Raw genomic sequence first — 24,772 nt, forward strand, 5'->3', positions numbered from 1 at the left:
TTCTCCTACATGTGACCCTGCTCCCTTTCTCCCTGCTCCCCCTTTCTGTCCCCAGTCACCCATTTCTCCCTCTCCGACCTCCTCCAATCTTCCTTCATTCTCCACTACACCTCTTTCTCCCCTCTCTCACAACTCCTCCCCCCACATCTCTCACCTCTCGACAACATACATTCTCAAACCCTCAGTCTTCGTCCAGCCCTGCACTTGCTTCCCCTGTTCTCGGCCTCTCTCTTTATCAGCCCTTCATCTGGTGTTTGCTGGCTGGTGTCGGACTGACCCCGTGTCAACGCCGGCTTCCTCTGACAACGGTTGTTTCCCTTTTCTGAGCTCAGAACGCAGAGAATCCTCGACAGGATGGACGACAGCAAGACTTACTTGACTGTAACTTTCACGAAAATGGACTCATGGACTGCTTCCCGACGTGAGTGGTGCAGAGAGACAGAGGGAGGGAGTTTCACTCTGTGTCTGACCCCGGGCGGGTGTGATGGGACGGTGTTGATGTAGCTTTACTTTGTGTCTGACCCCGGGGATGTGTGATGGGACGGTGTGCAGGGAGACTCACTTTGTGTCTGACCCCCGGAGTGTGTGATGGGACGGTGTGGAAGGAGATTCACTCTGTGTCTGACCCCGGGGGTGTGTGATGGGACGGTGTTGATGTAGCTTTACTCTGTGCCTGACCCCGGGGGTGTGTGATGGGACGGTGTTGATGTAGATTTACTTTGTGTCTGACCCCGGGGGTGTGTGATGGGACGGTGTTGATGTAGCTTTACTCTGTGTCTGACCCCTTGACTGTACAAATGGTCGGTGCGGAGGGAACGTTACTCTCTGCCTGACCCCTGGAGTGTGCGAATGGACGGTGCGGAGGGAGCTTCACCCTGTGTCTGATCTCGGGTGTGAGTGTCGGGAGGGTATGGAGGGGAGCTTCACTATGTGTCTGTCCCTGGAGTGTGTAATGGGATGCTGTGGAGGGAGAGTCACCTTGTGTTTGACCTCGGGTGTGAGGGACAAGATGCTGTGGAGGAAGCTTCACTCCATGTCTGGGCCCGGGAGTATGTGATGGGACGGTGTGGAGGGAGCTTCACTCTGTGTCTGACCGACGAGTCTGTCAGTAGACGGTGTGGAAGGATTTTTACTCTGTATCTGACCACGAGAATTTGTGATATGATCGTGTGCAGGGAGCTTCAATCTGTGACTGTCCCCGGGAGTGTATAATGAGACGGTGTGGATGGAGCTTCCTTCTGTCTCTGACCACGGGAGTGTGTCATGGGACAGTCTGGACGGAGCTTAGTAATGTTTCTGACCCGGGAGTGTGTGATGGGACGTTGTGGAGGTCGTATTATTCTGTGTCTGACTAGGGGAGAGTGTGTTGGGATGGTGTTTAACCCCGCGTCTGTGCGATTAGTAGATGTGGAGGGAGCTTCACTCTGTGTCTGACCCCGAGAGTGCGTCATGGGACGTTTTGGAGCGAGATTTACTCTGTGCCTGACAAAGGGTGTGTGATATGGGTCTGTGTGGAGAGAGCTGCACTTTATGTCTGACCACGAGTATGTGTCATGAAACTGTGTGGAGATGAGTTCATTCTGAGTCCGAATCCGGGACGGCGTGGAGGGAACTGCACTCTGTGTCTGACCCCGTGTGCTTGTGTTTCGATGCTGTGAAGGGAGCTTCAGTCTGTGTCAGACCCCGGGAGTGTGTGATGCAACGGTGCGGAGGGAGCATCACTCTGTGTCTGACAACTGGAGTGTGTGATGGGACGGTGTGGAGAGAGCTTCGCCCTGTGTCAGACCCCGGGAGTGTGTGACGGGACGGTGTGGAGGGAGATTCACTCTGTGTCTGATAACGGGAGTGTGTGATGGGACGGTGTGGAGGGAGATTCACTCTGTGTCTGACAACGGGAGTGTGTGATGGGACGGTGTGGGGGGAGATTCACTCTGTGTCTGATAACGGGAGTGTGTGATGGAACGGTGTGGGGGAGATTCATTCTGTGTCAGACCCGGTAGTGTGTGATGGGACGGTGCGGAGGGAGATTCACTCTGTGTCTGACCCAGGGAGTGTGTGATGCAACGGTGCGGAGGGAGCATCACTCTGTGTCTGACAACGGCAGTGTGTGATGGGACGGTGTGGAGAGAGCTTCACTCTGTGTCTGACCCCGGGAGTGTGGGATGGAACGGTGTGGGGGAGCTTCACTCTGTGTCTGACCCCTGGAGAGTGTAATTGGACGATATGGAGGGTCTTTATTCTGTGTCTGACCGAAGAGTCTGTGAGTGGACGGTGTGGAAGGATCTTGACTCTGTGTCTGACCACGGGAGTTTGTGATGAGACGGCCTGGATGGAGCATCCTTCTGTCTCTCACCACGGGAGTGTGTCATGGGACGGTGTGGACGGAGCTTAATACTGTTTCTGACCCGGGAGTGTGTCATGGGACGGTGTGGATGTCGTTTTATTCTCTACCTGACTAGGGGAGAGTGTGATGGGATGGTGCGGAGTAAACGTCACTCCGTGTTTAACCCCGCGAGTGGGCGATTGGTTGGTGTGGAGGGAGCTTCACTCTGTATCTGATCCTGGCAGTGTGAGATGGGACGGTGTGAAGCGAGATTCGATCTGTGTGTGACGGCGGGAGTGTGTAATGAGACCGTGAGGAGGGAGTGTCACCCTCTGTCTGATCCCGGGAGTGTGTGATGGTACGGGGTGAAAAGGAGCTTCACTCTGTGTCTGACCCCAGAAGTGTGTGATGGGAAGGTGCTGAGGGAGTTTCACTCTGTGTCTTTTCCCGGGAGTCTGTGATGGGACGGTGTGGAGGGAGATTCACTATGTTTCTGACCCCGGGAGTCTGTGATGGGACAGTGCGGAGGGAGCTTCACTCTGTGTCTGATCCCGGGGGTTTGTGTTTCGATTCTGTGAAGGGAGCTTCATTCTGTGTCAGACCCCGGGAGAGTGTGCTGGGTCGGTGTGGAGGAAGATTCACTCTCTGTCTGATCCCAGGAGTGTGTGATGGGACAGTATGGAGGGAGATTCATTCTGTGTCTGACCCCCGGAGTGTGTGATGGGACGGTGCGGAGGGAGATTCACTCTGTGTCTGACCCCGAGAGTGTGTGATGGGACGGTGCGGAGGGAGATTCACTGTGTGTCTGACCCCAGGAGTGTGTGATGGGACGGTGTGGAGGAAGATTCACTCTCTGTCTGATCCCAGGAGTGTGTGATGGGACAGTATGGAGGGAGATTCATTCTGTGTCTGACCCCGGGAGTGTGTGATGGGACGGTTGGAAGGAGTTGTTCTGCTGTTCTCTATTTCAATGTTTCTGACTCCATGGGTGTTTGTTGTGTGTGTGTGTGTGTGTGTGTGTGTGTGTGTGTGTGTGTGTGTGTGTGTGTGTTCCTTTCTCTGTCTCTCCCTCCCTTTATCCACTCACCTTAATCTGTTAATCTCTCACTTTCTCTCTCTCCCTTCTCTCTCTCTCTCTTACACACACACACAGCCGCTCCAGCGCATCGCCAACCTCACTACCACCCCCATTTCCAAAGCCCCCCTCTCATTCTCCTTTCGCCTCCGCCCTTACTTACTGCGAAGAATGTAACCGACCCCCGCAGTGCAGCGGGCGGCGCATTTCCTGGAGGTTTCCCAGTCACATTTCCGTGAGGTGAAAGCTCAGTGTGAGCGGGACAGAGTGGGACGAGAAGAGAGTGAGGATGAGAGGAAGCGGAGACAGACTGTGAAGGCTCATTGAGGGTGGGGTGAGATGGAAAGGCTGAGGGAGGGTGAGAGAGAGAGAGAGAGAGTTGCGAATTTGAAGCGTGTGAGATACATTCATAGGAGATAGTGGTCTGATAAAGGCCCCGTTCGTGTAGCCGCACGCTTTCCACACTTCTCTGAAAAGCTGCTAACCCCCAACTTGTTTTCGAATTGGAGACGAGAGTGAAGACGCAGATACGGATCAGCGTGCGTTGGTTTCCTGTAAACCTCAACAGCTGCATGTCCAGTTTCTTTGATAAGCACTACATTGACCGAAAAAGAGCAGTTTGTTTTTTCGCAACTTCTTCTGTTGTAAATTTGGTGTAGATTTGAGAGACAGACTCAAAGGAGTTGTTTATTTCACTCGGAGGGACTGGGCTCGCTTACTTCGGTGGGTGTTGACTGTTTACCCTGGGGCTGTGGTTTCTCGCGCACAGAGGGTCTGAATCCCCGGCGATGAGCAGAAGAGTGGCGGGGGTGGGGGTGGGGGTGGGGGCTGGTGTCTGACGATCAAACCCGGAACCAACCGCGGGTGAGGGCCGGGGGAAGTTGGGTGGAGGGGATACAATTCTCCCGGACAATAGAGACTCTGCATGAGTGACACATAACCCTCCGTCTTTCACTCCTTCTTCAGTCAGTGCATCCTTCACTAATCCCCTTCTTCCACTACATTCTCCCTCCAATCTCTTTCTATCTCCCTCCAATGTCCCTGCCCTGCATCCCTTCTTCCTCTCTGTAGCACTCTCTCTCCTTCCTCTCATACTCTTCGGCCCATCTATGTCCCTCTCTCTCTCTCTCTTTCTTTACCCCATCAGCTCGCCCTCGGCTTTCCCCCTCTCACCACTAATTCCCTTTCAAAAATCTCCCGCTGTTTTCCAACTCTCTATACGCATTCTCCTACATGTGACCCTGCCCCCTTTCTCCCGGCTCCCCCTTTCCGTCCCCAGTCACCCATTTCTCCCTCTTCGACCTCATCCAACCTTGCCTCATTCTCCACTACCCCTCTTTCTCCACTCTCTCACAACTCCTCCCCCCGGCTCTCTCACCTCTCGGGAACATACATTCTCAAACCCTCAGTTTTCGTACAGCCCTGCACCTCCTCCCCCTGCCCTCGGCCTCTCTCTTTATCAGCCCTTTCTCTGGTGTTTGCTGGTGTCGGTCTGACCCCGTGTCAACACGGCTTCCTCTGACAACGGTTGCTTTCCCTCTCTGAGCTCAGAACGCACAGAATACTCGATAGAATGGACCACAGCAAGACTTAACTGACTGTAACGTTCACAAAAATGGACTCACGGTCTCCTTTCCGACGTGAGTGGTGCAGAGAGACAGAGGGAGTGAGTTTCACTCTGTGTCTGACCCCGGGGGTGTGTGATGGGACGGTGTTGATGTAGCTTTACTTTGTGTCTGACCCCTTGAGTGTACAAATGGACGGTGCAGAGGGAACGTTACTCTCTGCCTGACCACTGGAGTGTGCGAATGGACGGTGCTGAGGGAGCTTCACCCTGTGTCTGATCTCGGGTGTGAGTGTTGGGACGGTATGGAGGGGAGCTTCACGATGTGTCTGTTCCTGGAGTGTGTAATGGGACGGTATGGATGGAGATTCACCTTGTGTTTGACCTCGGGTGTCAGTGACAAGATGGTGTGGAGGGAGCTTCTCTCTGTGTCTGACCCCGGGAGTGTGTGATGGGACGGTGTACAGAGAGAGTCACTCTGTGTCTGACCCCGGGAGTGTGTGATGGGACGGTGCGGAGGGAGATTCACTCAGTGTCTGATCCCGGAAGTGTGTGATGGGACGGTGTGGAGGGAGATTCACTCTGTGTCAGAACCCGGGAGTGTGTGATGGGACGGTATGGAGTGAGATTCACTCTGTGTCTGAACCCGGGAGTGTGTGATGGGACGGTGTGGAGGGAGCTTCTCTCTGTGCTGACCCCGGGAGTGTCTGATGGGACGGTGTGGAGGGAGATTCACTCTGTGTCTGACCCCGGGAGTGTGTAATGGCACGGCATGAAGGAAGCTTCACTCTGGATCTGACCGAAGAGTCTGTGAGTAGATGGTGTGGAAGGATCTTGACTCTGTGTATGACCACAGGAGTTGGTGATATGATCGTGTGCAGGGAGCATCAATCTGTGACTGATCCTGCGAGTTTGTCATGGGACGATTTGGAGGGAGATTCACTCTGTGCCTGACAAAGGGTGTGTGATAGGGGGCTGTGTGGAGACGGCTGCACTTTATGTTTGACCAAGAGTATGTGTCATGAGACTGTGTGGAAATAGCTCATTCTGAGTCCGACTCCGGATGGCGTGGAGAGAACTTCACTCAGTGTCTGACCGCGTGTGTTTGTGTTTCGATGCTGTGAAGGGAGCTTCAGTCTGTGTCAGACCCCGGGAGTGTGTGATGCAACGGTGCGGAGTGGGAAACACTCTGTGTCTGACCCCGGGAGTGTGTAATGGCACGGCATGAAGGAAGCTTCACTCTGGATCTGACCGAAGAGTCTGTGAGTAGATGGTGTGGAAGGATCTTGACTCTGTGTATGACCACAGGAGTTGGTGATATGATCGTGTGCAGGGAGCATCAATCTGTGACTGTCCCCGGGAGTGTGTGATGAGATGGTGTGGATGGAGCATCCTTCTGTCTCTCACCCCGGGAGTGTGTCATGGAACGGTGTGGACGGAGCTGAATACAGTGTCTGACCCAGGAGTGTGTGATGGGGCGGTGTGGAGGGCGTTTTATTCTGTGTCTGACCCCGGGAGAGTGTGATGTGATGGGATGGAGTAAGCGTCACTCCGTATTTAACCCCGCGAGAGGGCGATTGGTCGGTATGGAGGGAGCTTCAGGCTGTATCTGATCCCGGCAGTGTGAGATGCGACGGTGTGGAGCGATATTCGCTCTGTGTGTGACCACGGGAGTGTGTGATGGGACCGTGAGGAGGAAGCGTCATCCTCTGTCTGATCCCGGGAGTGTGTGATGGTACAGGGTGAAAGGAGCTTCACTCTGTCTCTGACCCTGGGAGTGTGTGATGGGACGGGATGAAAGGAGCTTCACTGTGTGTCTGACCCCAGGATTGTGTGATGGGTCGGTGTGGAGAGAGCTTCACGCTATGTCTGACCCCAGGAGTGTGTGATGGGGCGGTGTGGAGGGAGATTCACTCTCTGTCTGATCCCGGGAGTGTGGGATGGTACGGGGTGAAAGGAGCTTCACTCTGTGTCTGACCCTGGGAGTGTGTGATGGGACGGGATGAAAGGAGCTTCACTCTGTGTCTGACCCCAGGAGTGTGTGATGGGTCGGTGTGGAGAGAGCTACACGCTATGTCTGACCCTAGGAGTGTGTGATGGGGCGGTGTGGAGGGAGCTTCACTCTGTGTCTGATCCCGGGAGTGTGTGATGGGATGGTGCGGAGGGAGCTTCACTCTTTGTCTGATCCAGGGAGTGTGTGATTTAAGTTGGAAGGAGCTGTTCTGCTGTTCTCTGTTTCTGACTCCGGGAATGCTTGAATGCTTGTTCTGCCGATGCGCTCTCTCTCTCTCTCTCTCTCTCTCTCTCTCTCTCTCTCTCTCTCTCTCTCTCTCTCTCTTTCTTTCTCTCTCTCTTTCTCTCTCCTTCTGTCTCTCTGTCTTACACACACACACACACACACACACACAGACACACACCCTCTCCAGCACATCGCCACCCACACCACCCCAGCCCCATTTCCAAATTTCCAACCCCACTTCTCTTTTCGCCTCCGCCCTTACTTACTGTGAAGAATTGTAACCGATCCCGGCAGTCCAGAGGGCCGCGCCTTTACTTGGAATGTCCCAGTCACAATTCCGTGAGGTGAAAACTCAGTTTGACCGGCAGACAGTGGGAAGAGAGAGAGTTTGGTTCCGAAGGTGGGGAGACAGAAAAAGAAGGCTCAGTGACGTTGGAAAGGAGAGAGAAAGGCTTAGGGAGGGTTGGGGAGAGAGCTGCGAAATTGAAGCGTGTTAGAGCCATTCATGGGAGATCAATAGGGAGATAATGGTCTGGTCAAGGCCCCGTCAGTGTAGCCGCACGCTTTCAAGACTTCTCTGAGAATCTGATAACCCCCAAGTTGTTTTCGAATTGGAGACGAGAGTGAAGACGTAGACACCGATCAGCGTGCGTTGGTTTCCTGTAAACCTCAACAGCTGCATGCCCAGTTTATTTGATGAGCGTTATATGGTCCAAAAATGGCAGTCTGTTGTTGGCAAGTTCTTGTGGTGTAAATTTGGTGTAGAATTGAGAGAGAGACTCAAATGAGTTGTTCATTTCACTCGGAAGGAGAGGGTTCGCTCACTTCGGTGGGTGTTGGGTATTTATTCTGGGGCTGTGGTTTCTCACGCACAGAGGGTCTGAATCTCCAGCGGTGAGTAGAGCAGTGGGAGGGTCCGACAACTAAAACCGAAACCAACCGCGGGTGAGGGTCGGTGGATGGGATACTATTCGCCCGGTGAGAAGAGTTTCCAACCGCTCACACACAGTCCATCTCCCTGCTGCCCGGCACTTCCTCTGCCTGCTCTCGGCCTCTCTCTTTATCAGCCCTTTCTCTGGTGCACGCTGGTGTCGGTCTGACCTAAGTATCAACACGAGCTTCCTCTGACAATGGTTGCTTCCGCTTTCTGAGCTCAGAACGCAGCGAATCCTCGACAGGATGGACGACAGAAAGAATTACATGGATATGACGTTCACAAAAACAGACTCACGGTCACCTTCCCGAGGTGAGTGGGGCAGAGAGACAGAGGGAGGGAGATTCACTCTGTCTCTGATCTCGGGATTGTGTGATTGGACGGTGTGGAGGGAGCTCCACTCTGCGTCTGACTTAGGCAGTGGGTGATGGGACAGTGTGGAGGGAGATTCACTGTGTGTCTGACCCCGGGTGTGTGTGCTGGTACGGTTTGGAAAGAGCTGTACTCTGTGTCTTATCTCGGAAGTGTGCGAATGGAAGGTGTGGAGGGAACTTCAGTCTGTGTCTGACATCGAGTATGATTGATGGGAAAGTGAGGAGGGAACTTCTCTCTGTGTCTGACCCCGAGAGTTTGTCATGGTACGGGGTGGAGGGAGATTCACTCTGTGTTGACAAAGTGTGTGTGTGTGATGGGACTGTGTAGAAGGAGCTGTACTACGTGTCTGACCCAGAGTGTGTGTCATGAGAATGTGTGGAGATAGCTCATTCAGTGTCCGACCCCGTGATTGTGTAATGGAACGGTGCGGAAGGAACTTCCCTCTGTGTCTGATCTCAGGAATCATTGATCGGGCTAAGTTAAGGGGCCTCACTCCGTGGCAGACCCCGTGTGTTTGTGATTCGATGGTGTGGACGGATCATCACTCTGTGTCTGACACCGGGACTGTGCGATTGGACGGTGTGGAGGGAGATTCACTCTGTGTCTGACCCCGTGTGTTTGTGATTCGATTTTGTGGAGGGAGCAACACTCTGTGTCTGACCCCGGGAGTGAGTGATGAAACGGGAGGAGGGAGAATCATTCCGTTTCTGATCACGTGAGTGTGTAATGGGAGGGTGCGCAGGGATCTCCCTCTGTGTCTGACCCCGAGAGTGGGTGATGGGACGGTGTTGATGGAGCTTACTTCTGTGCCTGATCCCCGGACTGTGTCATGTTAGTGTCTGGAGGAAGCTTCATTCTATGTCTGACCACGGGATTGTGTGATGAGACGGTGTTGAGGGGTATTGACTCTGTGTCTGACCCGAAAAGTGTGCGATGGGACGGTGTGGAGTGAGCGTCACTCCATTTCTAACCCCGTTAGTGTGTGATGAGACGTCGTGGAGGGAGATTGACACTGTTTCTGACCATGGGATTGTGTGATGGGAAGTTGTTTAGGTTGTTTTACTCTGTGTCTGACTGGGGGAGTGTGTGATATCATGGTGTAGAGGGAGCTGCACTAGGTGTCTGACCCCGTGACGGTTTGATGGGACGGTTTGGAAGGATCTTCACTCTGTGTCTGACCCCGAGATTGTGTGATGGGATAGTCTGGAGTGGGCATGATTCCGTATGTAATCCCGTGAGTGTTTAATGAGACTTTGTGGAGGGAGAATCTCTTTACGCCTGGAAAAGGGAGCGTGTGTTGGGACGGTGTGGAGGTAGTTTTATTCTCTGTCCGACTGGGAGAGTGTGTCATGGGACGGTGTGGAGGGAGCTCCACTTGGTGTCTGATCCTGGCAATGTGTGATGTGACGGTGTGGAAGGAGCTTCACTTTGTATCGGAGCCCAGGACTGTGTGAAGGGACGGTGTGGAGAGGGCTTTACTCTGTGCCTGACCCCTGGAGTGTGCGGATCGACGGTGTGGAGGGAGATTCACTCTCGGTATGACCTCTGGTGTAAGTCATGGGACGGTGTGGAGGGAGATTCACTCTGTCTCTTTCCCTGGAGTGTGTGATGGGACGGTGTACAGGGAGCCTCACTCTCTGTCTAACCCAGTGAGTGTATGATGAGACGGTGTGTAGGGAGATTCTCTCTGTGTCTGACCAGCGGAGTGTGTGATGGGACGCTGTGGAGGTAGATTTAATCTGTGTCTGACTGGGGTACTGTGTGATGTGATGGTGTGGCGGGTGCTTCACTGGGTCTCTGAACCTCTGAGTGTGTGATGGAACGATGTGGAAGGATATTCACTCTGTGTTCGACCAAGGTTGTGTATGATGGGACGGTGTGGAGGTCGTTTTACTCTGTGTCCGACAGAGGGAGTGTGTGATGGGATGGTGTGGAGTGAGCGTGACTCCATGACTAACCCCGTGAGTGTGTGATGAGACGGTATGGAGTGAGATTATCACTGTGTATGACCACAGGAGTGTGGGATGAGACGGTGTGGAGGTGGTTTTACTCTGTATGTGACTGGGGAGTGTGTGATGGGACGGTGTGGAGGGAGCTCCACTTTGAGTCTGACCCCGGGGGTGTGCGATGGGACGGTGTGGAAGAAGCTTCACATCGTGTCCGTCCCCGGGACTGTCTGATGGGACGGAGTGGAGAGATGTTTAGTCTGTGTCTGACACCAGAGTGTGCGAATGGAGGGTATGGAGGAAGCTTCACTCTCTGTCTGACATCGGGAGTGAGTGATGAGACGGTGTGGAGCGAGCTTCACTCTGTGTCTGTCCCTGGAGTGTGTGATGGGACAGTGTACAGGGAGCTTCTGTCTGCGTCTGACCCTGGAGTATGTGATGGTGCGGTGTAAAGGGAGATTCTCTCTGTATTTGACCACGGGATTATGTGATGAGACGGTGTGGAGGTAGTTTTACTCTATGTCCGACTGAGGGAGTTTACGATGGGATGGTGTTGAGGGAGCTCCACGAGGTTTCTAACCCCGGGAGTGTGTGATGGGACGTTGTGGAAGGAGCTTCACATTGTGTCTGTCCCCGGGAGTGTGTGATGGGACGGAGTGGAGGATGTTGCATTCTGTTTCTGACCCCGAGTGTATGTCATGAGACTCTGTGGAGATAGCTCATTCTGTATCGGAACCCGTGTGTGTGTGATGGGACAGTGTGAAGAGAAATTCTCTCTGTGTCTCACCATAGGAGTATGTGTTGGGACGGTGTGGAGGTAGTTTTGCATTTTCTGACAGGGTTAGTGTGTGATGCGAATGGTGAGGAGGGAGCACCACCGGGTCTCTGACCACGTGACTCTGTGTTGGGACAGTGTGGAAGGAGCTTTATATTGTGCCTGACCCCGGGACTGTGTGATGAGACGGTGTGGACGGATAGTCACTCTCTGTCTGACCTCGGGAGTGTGTGGTGGGACGGTGTCGAGGTAGGTTTCCTCTGTGTTTGTCGGGGGGAGTGTGTGATGGTATGCCTGGAGTGAGCTCCACTGGGTGGCTGACCCCTGGAGTGTGTGATTGGACAGTGTTGAAGGTGCTTCACACTGTGTCTGTCCCTGGGAGTTTGTGATGGGACGGTGTGGAGGGGGCGTCAGTCCGTGTTTAATCCCGTGAGAGCGTGATGAGAAGGTGTGGAGGGAGTTTTACTCTGTGTCTGACTGCGGGAGTGTGTGGTCGGACATTGTGGAGGGAGTTTCACTCTGTATGTGACCTCGAGAATCCGTAAAGCCATGGTGTTCAGGGATTTCACTGTGTATGACCACGGGGTCTGTAATGCGAGAGTGTGGATGGAGGCTCACTCTGTGTCTGACCCCGGGAGTGTGTGATAGGGCGGTGTGGAGGGAGATTCACTCTGTGTCAGACCCCGGGAGTGTGTGATGGGACGGTGTGGAGGGAGATTCACTATGTTTCTGACCCCGGGAGTGTGTGATTGGGCGGTGTGGAGGGAGATTCACTCAGTGTCTGACCCCGGGAGTGTGTGATAGGGCGGTGTGGAGGGAGCATCACTCAGTGTCTGATTCTCGATATTCTGTCCGCAGTTGAACCTGATGTATCGTATGCGGACATTAATTTCAAGACCGGCTCTCGTCCCCGGGTCCGAACTGATCGAGGTCAGTTTTATCTTTGTTGGTGCACCCTGTTTAGCTGATGTCTCCAATCCTGTCGAGACATCTCAGGACAAGCGCACAGTTGATCCTAATGATTCCGTGTCTTGTAATACGACAGAGGGAACGCGTGAGAGATGTGATGAGGGGGGAACACTCTTTGATGGTCGGTGCGGAGTGTTGCGCAGTGGGCAGGGGTACTGGAGATGAGTTAGCGCCGTGTCGGGGTGGTGAGGATGGAGGACGGTGGACAGACGGTGAGGAGGGAACGCCGTATAAAACCTTAACCACTCTCTCCCTTTACTAACCCCACTCTCTTTACCCTGTTACCCCTTCTCTCACCCAGTCTCCTCTCTCCCCCTTCCCCTGTCCCGCCTCACAGTATTTCCCCTAATGTCTTCTACTGTCCCGTCTCTTCGCCCTTTCTCATTGCCCCCTCTCTGTCTCGTCTCTCCTCTGTCACAGTCATCGTCTGTCCCACTCTCGGTCTCCCCCGGCACTCTTTCCCTCTCTCTCTGCTCACTTTCATCCGCACCCCATCCACCCCTCCCGTTCTTCCCACCTCCCTCTCTCCCTAACTTTGCCGCTCATCTCCCCTCCACGCCTTCTCCTCCTCTCTACCCACACCCCTCTCCCGCTCCCCGACGCACTCCCCTCCGCTCTTTCCCGTCTCTCTGAAATTCTCCTGTTCTGTCTTCTACCCTCCTTCCGTCTCCCTTTTCATTCCTCTTAAACCTCTCAGTCCGCGGTTTCCGACACAATCTCCCCGTCTACCCTTTTCCCACTCTCTCCCCTTTCTCTACCCGTTCTCTTTCCCCATTCTTTCTCACGCTTTTCCCTGCCCATTGCCCACATCGCTCTCTCCCCTCTCTGTCCATCGTTTTCGCCTTCTCTCTGTCTCCACATCTCTGTCCTCTCTCATTCCCCTTCTCCCTCACTTTCTATCTCTCTCGCTGTCTCACCCCGTCTCTCCCCCTCACTTATCCCTCTCTCTCTCTTCCATCACCCATTCTGTCTTCTCTCTCTCCCCGACTCCCTCCCCCATTCTCTACCGCTCTTACTCTCTTCCTCATTTGCCTGTCCGACTCTCTCTCCCAGCTGGTCTGAACTCCACCTACTCAGAGCTGAACTTTCGGAAAGAGGAACACCGCATCGATGAGGACGAGGATCCTCCCATTACCTCGGGACCCGGCGGGCTGCCAACCACTGATAAAACAGGTCAGAGTTCGCAGAAATGACGTCATTTTGGAGGGGTCTTGTGTTATACACCCAAGGGACCAAGTTTACAATGCATCTGCTTCGACCACTTCCTCTGTCAGGTCGTGACATAGACTGAGCACCATGTGGGTCACAAAAAGTTGTCACTCGGCTCCCCAATTACATCCCTTTCCCCTCTCACCTTAGACCTGTGCTCTCTGGTCCTCGATGCTCCAAGTCTAGAGAAAGTAACTGTACGCATTCACAGCTCGTGGTTTTATACGGGTTTGTATGGTCACCCCGACGCTCCAAGATTTAAAGACCTAACCTGCCCGACCTCCCTCCATCAATCAGCTCCTCGAGTCCGGCAAAATCCTTGTTCTCCTCCCTCTCTTTCCTCCACCCTCACATTACCCACCCACCCTCTCTGCCCCTCCCCTACCCCATTCTCCTCTTTTGCTCGCTTCCCGATTCTCCCTCACCACACTCCTACAAACCTTGCCCCATCTCTGCCCTTCTTTCTCCCCATCTCTCCACTCTTCGCCGTCCCTCCACTCTCCCCACTCCCTCCTTCCACTCTCTCCTCCCCTATTTCCTCCCCTCCCTATCTCTCGCCTCTCTTTCGCCTTCGTTCTCTCTAGCACCACCACCCCCACCCCCCACCGTTTACACATCTTTTCCCTCCTCGCCATCGACTCTCACCTCAATTCTATACCTTCTGGTTCCCCATACCCCGGAAGTAAGGAAGGTCTGTGCACATTCACCCTGCCTGCGCCCTTCGTGGTTTTATACACCTGTGCAAGGTCACCCCTGCGCTCCAAGGAATTAAGCCCCGATCTGCCCGACCTCTCTCCATGCCTCACACCCCCGAGTCCAACATCCTCGTAAGCCTTCCAGCTCTTTGGCCTTTCCGATATCCTGGCGACCAGCAGTGAACAAGTGCGGCGTCACCGTACAACTGCATCGTGACCTCCCGACCCCTGTACCATCATCCTCCACAGTAGTGTATCATCTGAGACGTTGTTAAAGTCTAGGTAGATGACATCCACTGTCGGTGCCTGATCAGTCCTTCCCGATCACATTAGCCCGACAACACCCCCTGGGTTTCAGGCCATCTGGTATCTCTCTCCCTCCTTCACCTTCCACTCTCCCTATCTCACCCCTCCTCCCTCTCTCACCGGTCCATTTGTTCTCCGTCACTTCCGGGCTTCCTCTCTTCCATCTCCCAGAGTGATCTAATATCAGGGATCTTGTGACTGTACTTGTCCAAGTCAGTGTACATTTTATCTACCAATCAGGACAAACAGGTCACCCGCAATCAACTCGGTCAGTCTAATCTCCCTGGTCCCCGCACTATTATGCACAGCAGCCCAACAATAGCTCATTGAAGTCCCAATACATCACGTCTAGTACACTGCCCTCATCAGCCGTCCTGCTGCATCTCTCGAAAGATAGGTATCTGCCATGTTCCCTCCGTGGACTCTGTTTACAGTTCCTGGTAGCTTGCTGCATAATCATAGACACCCACCCAACACGGACAGTCTCCCATCGTGGGGGAAGATACGCAAGCTCGTCCCACCAGTTTCAAGGACGGCTTCTACCCCCTTGATATCGGACTATCGAACGGCCCCCTAGGACAATCAGATGGACACCTGACCTCACGATCTACCTAGTTTGCCTGCACTGCACTCTCCCTGTAACTGTGACACGTCATTCTGCGTTGTTTTATTGATTTGCTTTGTTCTACGACAATGAAGTGATCTGTGTATACGGATGTATCTAGTACCTCTCCTGTGCCTGATGTACATAGAAACATAGAATACCTACTGCGGAATACAGGTCCTTCGGCCCACAAAGCTGTACTGAAAATGCCCCTACCTTAGAAATACCTTGGCTTTACCCATAGCACTCTATTTTTTCGAAGCTGCACGTAGCCATCCAGAAGTCTCTTAAAAGACCCTATCTTTTCCGCCTCCACCACTACCGCCGGCTGGCCATTCCACTCACGAATCTCTGCATAAAAAAAACAAAAAATAACCTTACCCCTGACATCTCTTCTGTACCTACTTCCAAGCACCTTAGAACCATGCTCTCTCGTGCTAGCCATTTCAGCCCTGGGAAAAAGCCTCTGACTATCCACAAGATCAATGCCTCTCATTGTCTTGTACACATATCTCAGGTCACCTCTCATCCTCCGTAGCTCCAAGGAGAAAAGACCGAGTTCACTCAGTCTATTCACAGAAGGCATGCTCCCCAATCCAAGCAACATCCTTGTTAATCTGCTCTGTATCCTTTCTATGGTTTCCACGTTCTTCCTATAGTGAGGCGAACGGAACTGAGCACAGTACTGAACGTGGGGTCTGCCCAGGATCCTGTATAGCTGCAACATTACCACTTGGCCCTTAAATGTATATACGTGATCCAGATGAAATTGCAGATGCGTGGGTTAGTAGGTTTGCATATGATACGGCTAGAGGTGGTTCTGCGGAGAGCGGAGGAGACTGACAAAGAATTCAGTGGGACGTAGATCAGTTACAGATATGGTTTAGAGACCGGGCAGATGGAGTGTATCCCGGACAAACATAAAATGGTACACCTTGGTCGGTCAAATGAAAGAAATGACAGACTGTCACAGCGAAGACCCTAAGCAGTGCTGAAACATCATAGACAACCTTAGCACGGCACAGGCCTTCGGGCCACAATGTTGTGCCGAACATGTACTAACATTACAAATTACCTCGTGTTACCCACAGCCCTCTATTTTTCTAAGCTCCATGTACCTATCCAGCAGTCTCATAAAGACCCTATCTTATCCGCCTCCATCACCGCCGCCGGCAGCCCATTCCACGCACTCACCACTCTCGGCGTAAAAAAAAAACATTCACCTGACATCTCCTTTGCAACTACTTCCAAGCACCTTAAAACTGTGCCCTCTCCTGCTAGCCATTTCACAGCTGGCTAAAAGCCTCTGACTATCCACACCACCAATGCCTTTTATAAGCTTACATACCTCTGCCAGGTCGCCTTTCATCCTCCGTCTCTCCAATGAGAAAAGGCTGAGTTCACTCAACCTATTCTCATAAGGCATTATCCCCAGTCCAGGCACCATCCTGTTAAATCTCCTCTGCACCCTTTCTATGGTTTCTACATCGTTCCTGTCGTGAGGCGATCAGAACTGAGCACAGTACACCAAGTGGGGTCTGACCAGGGTCCTATATAACTGTAGCATTACCTCTCGGCTCCTAAATTCAATCCCACGGTTGATGAAAGGCAATGCACTGTACGCCTTCTTAACCACAGAGTTAACCTGCGCAGCTGCTTTGAGCGTCCTATGCACTCGGTGCCCAAGATCCCTCAAGAACCTCCACACTGTCAAAAATGTTACCATTTATACTATATTCTGCCATCATATTTGACCTATCAAAATAGACCACTTCACTTGTGCCGACCCCTATATCACTAAAAAACGTACTAAACCCACACTACCCTGTAACTCTCCATTTTTCTTTCATCCATGTGCCTGTCCATGCGGCTCTTAAACACCCCTAATGCATTAGCTTCCAACGCCATTCCTGGCAAGTCATTCCAGGCACCCACAACACTAGATGCAAAAAACTAACTCTTGATGTCTCCCCTAAACTTCCCTCGCTTAACCTTGTTCATATGTCCTCTGGTGTTTGTTGTTCGTGCCCTGGGAAACAGGTACTGGCTATTCACTATATCTATGCCTCTCATAATCTTGTAGACCTCTATCAAGTCCCCTCTCATCCTTCAACGCCTCAAAAAGAAAAGTCCCAGCTCTGCCAGCCTTGCCTCATAAGACTTGTTTTCCAATCCCGGCAACATCCTGGTGAATCTCCTCTGCACCGTCTCCATAGCTTCCACATCCTTCCTATAATGAGGTGACCAGAACTGAACACAATACCCTAAGTGTGGTCTCACCAGAGATTTGTAGGGTTGAGACATGACCTTTCTACTCTTGAACTCAGTCCCCCTATTAATGAAGCCTAGCATCCCATAGGCCTTCGTAATATCCTATCAACTTGTCAATCAAGCTTGAGGGATGTATGGATTTGAACCCCAAGATCCCTCCGTCATCGACACTCTTAAGTAACCGACCATTAACCCTGTACTCAGCCTTCTGGTTTGTCCTTCCAAAATGCATCAGCCCACACTTATCCGGATTGAACTCTATCTGCAACTTTTCTGCCCAACTCTGCATCCTGTATATATCCTCCTGTAACCTTCGACAACCTTCAGCTCCATCCGCAACTCCTCCGATTTTCGTGTCATTCGTAAACTTACACACCTATCTTTCCGCCTCTTCATCCAGGTCAGTTTCCAAAATCACAGAAGTCAGGGGTCCCAGGTGAGATCCTTGCGGAACTCCACTAGTCACCTACCTCCAGGCAGAAAACTATCCTTCCACTACTACCCTCTGCTTCCTTCCTTTAAGCCAATATCTTATCAAAACAGCTTCGGTTCCATGATCCCATGCCTCATGACTTTCTGGATGAGTCTCTCGTGAGGGACCTTTTCAAATGCCTTGCTAAAATCCATGTAGACCACATCTACCGCCCTACCCACATCAATATATAATTGTTACCTCTTCAAAAAACTCAATATGGCTCGTGAGGCACGACCTTCCCTTCAAAAGCCATGTTGACTATCCTTGAGTAGACGATACTGCTCCAAATGCTCGAAGATTCTATCCTTAACAATCCTTCCCAATAGTTTGCAGACGACGGAGGGAATACTTTACCGATTTTTTTTTGTCTATATGGTGGGTCAATTAGTGTATTTGAACGCTTGCAAAACTTCTCTGAAATAATGATAACCCCAGGCTTATGTTTCAATGGGTGAGGAGAGTCAAACCTCAGATACAGATCAGCGTGCGCTAGTTTCCTGTAAACTTCCATATCTGAATGCCTGTTTCCTTTGATAAGTACTGCACAGTCTAAAAATGTCAATCTATTGCTGTAACGTCTTCTCGGAGGGAGGGGGCTCGCTTACTTCGGTGGGTGTTGCGGGTTTGTCCCCGAGCCGTGGTTTCTGGAGCACTGAAGGTCTGAAGACCCGGCGATAAGCAGAGCAACGGGAGCACTGACGCTCAAACCAGGAATCACCTGGAGGTTGGGGTTAAGGGGAGGGAGGGCTGGTGTTCGTTGCAAGTCTCTCGGACAATAAAGTCTCTGCATCTGTGACAACATATCCGCCCGCCCTTCCCTCCTTGTTCACTCGTCATCCCTCACTCTTCCCCTTCTTCCATTCTTTTCTCTCTCCATTCTTCTATTTCTAGGTCCTTCCAACTTCCATATTCCTTCTCCTTCAATCCTCCCTTCCCTGCATGGTCACAGAGAGTGGGTTGTGATTGGAACGTGCTGCCAGCGCTGGTGGTGGAGGGAGGTTCATAAAGGCGTTTAAGAGGCTATTTACAGGCACGTGAGTGTGCAGGGAATTGAGGGAGACAGACGTTGTGTCGGCAGAACGGATTTAGTTTCATTGGGATATCACGATTTTATGAGCCGAAGGGTCTGATCTCTTCTGTGATCTACGTTCTCTGTTCTGAAGAAACAGCAGATAGAGAATTGAACACATAGTTAGAAACATAGAAAACTTGCAGCACAATTCACGCCTTCCGGCCCAGAAGGCTGTCTCGAAAATGTCCTTACCTGAGAAATTCCCTGGGGTTACCAGCGCACTCTATGGGAAGAGCAGGGGGTTTGGGAGATCAAGGAATTTGACGATAAGTTGACAAACACAGGGGAAAAACAGCAAAGAGCGCACAGGCTGTGAACGAGACAAACAACACTCACCGTGACAGGCACTCAAAGACTCTTCACAGTGCTTCGGTGGCACCGACAGAACCCGCGGCGTGAAACGATCACGCTCATGATCGGGACACCGACACACCGACATGGCCTGCATCGTAACAGGAACCCACCACTCAAAGATACCGGCAGAGCGATACACGAATCACCGTAGCACGGGAACACTACTCCCCGTATGTATAAGTCCCTCAGTTTCCAAAACTCTCCACGTCTCCGACACCCTCTTACTCTCCTGCTCTGATCCCCGTCTCCGTTATGCACTCCCTCTGGAACATCACTATTGTCTCCGACACCACTCCCTCCTTGGCAAACTAAACTACCCCGTCTCGTCACCCACACCTTGTCTTGCACACTTCCCCGTCTCCGTCACCCACACCCTCTCTTGCACACTTTCCCGTCTCCGTCATCCCTGACTTGCCCTACTGCACACCCCGTCTCCGTGACCCGCTGTATCCACTAGAGACAGCCCCAACTCCGTCACTGCCGCACTCTGTGTTCACAGGCAACTGTGGGGAGTATGAGGGAGAGTTCACGTCTGGCGCTACACCTCCCCTTCCACCGCATATCTGTTACCAGGTTCTGAGCCCCTCCACAACTCTGCATGCACAGGCCGGTGGAGTGCCTCTGCACCACATGATGGTGCGGTAGGTACCTCACGTGTCTGACCCTGGAAGTGTGTGATGGGACGGTGTGGAGGGAGAGTCACTCTGTGTCTGACCCCGGGAGTGTGTGATGGGACGGTGCGGAGGGAGATTCACTCTGTGTGTCTGACCCCAGGAGTGTGTGATGGGACGGCGCGGAGGGAGATTCAATCTGTGTCTGACCCCGGGAGTGTGTGATGGGACGGTGTGAAGGCAGATTCACTCTGTGTCTGATCCCGGGAGTGTGTGAAGGACGGTGTGGAGGGAGATTCACTCTGTGTCTGACCCCGGGAGTGTAGATGGGACGGTGCGGAGGGAGATTCACTTTGTGTCTGACCCTGGGAGTGTGTGATGGGACGGTGTGGAGGGAGATTCACTCCGTGTCTGACCCCGGGAGTGTGTGATGGGACCGTGTGGAGGGAGATTCACTCTGTGTCTGACCCTGGGAGTGTGTGATGGTACGGTGCGGAGGGAGATTCACTCTGTGTCTGACCCCTGGAGTGTGTGATGGGACGGTGTGGAGGGAGATTCACTCTGTGTCTGACTCCGGGAGTGTGTGATGGGACGGCGCGGAGGGAGATTCACTCTGTGTCTGACCCCGGGAGTGTGTGATGGGACGGTGCGGAGGGACATTCACTCTGTGTCTGACCCCGGGAGTGTGTGATGGGACGGTGCGGAGGGAGATTCACTCTGTGTCTGACCCCGGGAGTGTGTGATGGGACGGTGTGGAGGGAGATTCACTCTGTGCCTTACCCCAGGAGTGTGTGATGGGCCGTTGCGCAGGGAGATTCACTCTCTGTCTGACCCCGGGAGTGTGTTATGGTATGGTGTGGAAGGAGAGTGTGATGGGATTATCTGGAGGGAGCCTCGCTCTGTCTCTGACTCACAGTCGGAGGTCTGAGTATTTCGGCGTTTAAACTGACTCCAATCAGAGATCGTGAAGAAGAAAATGTTAACTGAGACGTTCATGCCCAAAGGCTGCAATCTGAACACCCTTTCTATGGCCTCGACTCTCCTCCCCTTGCTTCCTCTTCCCTCTGCGCACTGTTCCTTCTGTATGATTCTGAAGTGGGTGAGTGAGTAGCCGGAAGTCCGTCTCCATATCGGTATTAGCGACATCGGTATGGACAGGAAGTTGGTTGTAAAAAGTGAGCTCAGGGATTCAGTTATGAAACTAACGGACAAGACCACAATCCGTCCCAGCGGGAATGTTTGCCGGTACTGTACTTGAGGGTTTTGAGGAGAGTTTTTAAGCTCTAGTTGGACGGAGAAGGGATTCAGAGTTCCCAGCAGATAGCGGTATCGTTGTGGAGACAGATGTTGCAAAGACTTCAGACAAAGGCTGGAACCAATCTGTGGAGCATGTTGTGACTGATGTCCTGACCTGCGTATATTTCAATGCTGGACGATTTAAGTAAAGGCGGATGAACTCAGGGCATGAATCAGCACATTGAAATATAATATTTTTGCCATTATTGAGACTTGGCTGCAGGAACATCAAGCCGAGAGCACGATATTTTGGGTTGCCCTATTTTTAGACGTCAAAAGAGGAAGGAATTATTGGAGGCGGGGTGACAAACCTGTAGAGAGATCGCAGACTGTTGCAGGAAACATTACGTTGCGATAACAGGTGATTTTAGCTTTACACGTATTGACTGTGGGCCGTAGATTTCAAATGTACCAGTGGGAGCGAGTTTGTCAAAAACATTCAGGGGAGTTTCCTTAATCAGTACGTAGAAAGCCCAAGGAGAGAGAGCAATACTTGATCTCCTACTACGCAATGAGACAAGGCAAGTGGACACTTTGTATCTCTTGATCGTAAAGCCATTTGTCTTAACGTAAGTATGGAAAAGTACGGGACTGACCATCGGTTTAGATTGTAAATTGGAGCAAGGCCAATTTTACGTTCGATCAGAAAGGATCTGGAAAGTGTAGATTTGGCCAAGCTCTGTTCTGCCAAAGATGTACTTGGTAATTTTGAGCCCAAGCTCTGTTTAAAGTCGGTGTTAAAGGGAACAGCCTACACTGTGAATTGAGGGAAGTGTTGAAGGAGAGATGGACTTTAGTGTACAAGGCTGGGATACACACACTGTGAATGGGACAGGGCGCACCGCTCTCGACGGGGCACAAAAACCGGCTTTTGTGACACTGACACACTCACCGCCGTGACATGACACATTCTTCATCGTGACAATGATACACCGACACGTCCTGCATTGTAACACTGACACACGCCTCACCGTCTCCATTATCCCCATCCCCTCAAAAACACTTCCGAACTCAATGACACACGTCCTGCTCTGCACACCTCCATGTCTCCGTCACGCCCGGACTCCATTACGCTCCTCCCCGTGTCCGTGACAAACTCCATTTCCGAGAGACCTCAACATGTTGGAACTCACAACTGGCCCATTCCACTGGTTATTAATCTGTCGGTTCTGATTGTCTCCACAGCTCTGAATGCACAGGCCGGTCGTTTGGACAGATAAAACTTGCACCAAAGGCTGGAATCTTAACGCCCTCTCTCTGGCCTCCTCTTATCCCCGCTTCCATCGGCATCCACACATTCACAATCCCCGGGAGACACACATAATTCGGGATTACTGAATGCCGAAGTGCTGGGTATTAATGAGCGGTGAGAATCAGGGAAGATGGGAGCTTCGCCCTTTTTTTCACACCGGCAGAGTGTCAGGCGATAGTTTGGCGTTTAATCAGACTCCAGTCAGAGATAGGGAACGAGAAAGTTGGAACTTAAACTTTATGGGAGTGTGCATTAAAAACAGTACTTTGCGGAAGATCCGGCGTTTGAATAGCAAACAATCACGGGACGGGATTCATTACAATTGCAAACAAATATGAGGCAGCGGCAAGTGGAGCGGCGAAGCTCGGAGCGGACATAGGAAGACCATACAGTTTAGCACGCGGGTCATGAGTCAGTCTAGACCCAATCTGGAGGAGAGCTCATATCCGAGCGGGGTGGTTTGCCAGTACTGAGCATGAGGGTTTTTGGACAGAGTTTGTTAAACTCGAGCTGCTGGGAGATAGGACACAGAGCTGCAGAGCAGATAGCGGACTCCATGTGGAGACGGATATTCCAGAGACGTCAGAAAATGGCAGGCATCACATGGTCGAGCAAGATGTGGAAAGTGTCCCGTAGTGCTTATCTTTCAGTGTTGGAAGTTTTACATAAAGGCAGGTGAGCTCAGGGCATGAATCAGCACTTGGCCGTTTGATATGGTAGCCATTATTGAAACTTGGTGGCAGGAGGAGCAAGCCAGACAGCACAATGTTTCGGGGTTCCTCATTTTCAGACATCAAAAGGCGTAAGGAATTAAAGGAGGAGGGGTGACGGTACGAGGGAGAGAAAATATCACCGAACTGCGCAGTCAGGACAGACAAAGGAGGTCGTCGAAGTGAGGCATTATGGGTGGAAATAAGGAATAAGAAATGTATGACCATGTTCTTCGGGCTACATAATAGACCAGCGAACTCTGACCTTAACCTGTGACCTCTGGTGGAAGTCCCACCTAATCTCCTTGGAAAAGGCCTGCCTGTGATTTACGCTCACTGCTGTGCATGAGCGAAAGAGAGTGATTTGAACTCAGAAGGTGGGAAGAGCAGAGGTGGGGTAGGTCAGGGAATATGATGATGGACTGACAATGTCAAGGAACGATTTTGTCCTCAGGCAACATGGGCAATGAACGACCCGCAACAAGAGACAGATCAGACTCAAGAACATGGCTAATCTGCGTTTTAACAACGGCCCTCGTTATCACAGGGATCTGCTGGTGGATTCATGGTGAGTTGAACAACGGTCGGAACGACTAAACCGTAGAGAACAAAAATGGCGACTGTAATAGCGACACATTCTCAACATATACCAGAAACACCCTTTACGGTGATGTCAACACATTCCTCACTGTGGGACTGACGGGTCTCTCAGCATGACCACGACTCACCCCTCACCGTGACACCGACACAACCCCCACCAACACATCCCTCAACATGGTACCGATATATCCCGCAACGTGATACCAACACACAACATAATGTAATAACGATTCACTGTAACACTGTCACGCCCCTCGCCTTGGCACCGACACGTCACACACTGTGACGTGGACACATCCCTCACTGTGACACAGACACGACCATCACTTTGAAACCGAGTCACCTCTTATCATGGCGGCCGCTCCACCAAAACACCGACATAACAGTCACCGTCACAAAGACTCAACCCCCGCCATCACACCGAAAAGCCCCTCAGTGTGTCACCCACTCAGTCCTCACCGTGACAACAACATTAAACTTACTATGACACTGACACATCCACTGTGACCACAACAGACCCTTCCCCGTTACACAGACACACCCCTCACCGTGACAACGACATTTTCCCTCTTAAACACCAATACACCGCACACTACGACACAGACGCTCGTCTCACTGCAACACCGACAAACTTGCCACTGTGACCTCGACATATCTCTCACCGTGACACAGAGATACACCGCGATGTGACCGGGTACACCTCTCATTCGGACCCAGAAACGCCTGTCACAGTGACAGTTACACATCCCTCACTGAAACATCGACTCGCTGTGACAGGGAATCAATTATCACTGCGATACTGACGCAGCCCCCATCGTGACACCAACAAAAACCACGCTGGTACCGTGATATACCCCTCAGCGTGTCCCAGACACGTACCTCACGGTGGCTCCGACACCCCTCACTGTGCCACCAACACACCCCTCGGTGTGACACTCTCATCGTGTCACTGACACAGCACTCCCCGTGACCCGATTAGTAGATTGACGCTGACACAGTGTCAACGCCAAACATATCTCACCATCTCAGAGCAGCTCCGACCGAAACTACAAACTCCTCAGGGAAGAATATCAGGAGATGAACAGGAACCAACGCCAATGTCGACTACCAGTCCATG

General features: G+C 52.1%; 1 protein-coding gene across 1 annotated transcript in view; it reads left to right on the top strand.

Annotated features, from left to right (window-relative positions):
• LOC140208153 (uncharacterized) overlaps nucleotides 1-24,772 on the top strand; it is a 40,320-nt gene that overhangs the window by 415 nt on the left and 15,133 nt on the right. The window contains exons 2-5 of the mRNA XM_072276634.1: nucleotides 333-421; nucleotides 12,090-12,161; nucleotides 13,254-13,373; nucleotides 23,510-23,623. Coding sequence (XP_072132735.1) covers nucleotides 333-421; nucleotides 12,090-12,161; nucleotides 13,254-13,373; nucleotides 23,510-23,623 — 395 coding nt within the window. The remainder of the gene's footprint in view (nucleotides 1-332; nucleotides 422-12,089; nucleotides 12,162-13,253; nucleotides 13,374-23,509; nucleotides 23,624-24,772) is intronic.

The sequence above is a fragment of the Mobula birostris genome, chromosome 13, assembly GCF_030028105.1.
Source record: "Mobula birostris isolate sMobBir1 chromosome 13, sMobBir1.hap1, whole genome shotgun sequence".
Classification (NCBI taxonomy): domain Eukaryota; kingdom Metazoa; phylum Chordata; class Chondrichthyes; order Myliobatiformes; family Myliobatidae; genus Mobula; species Mobula birostris.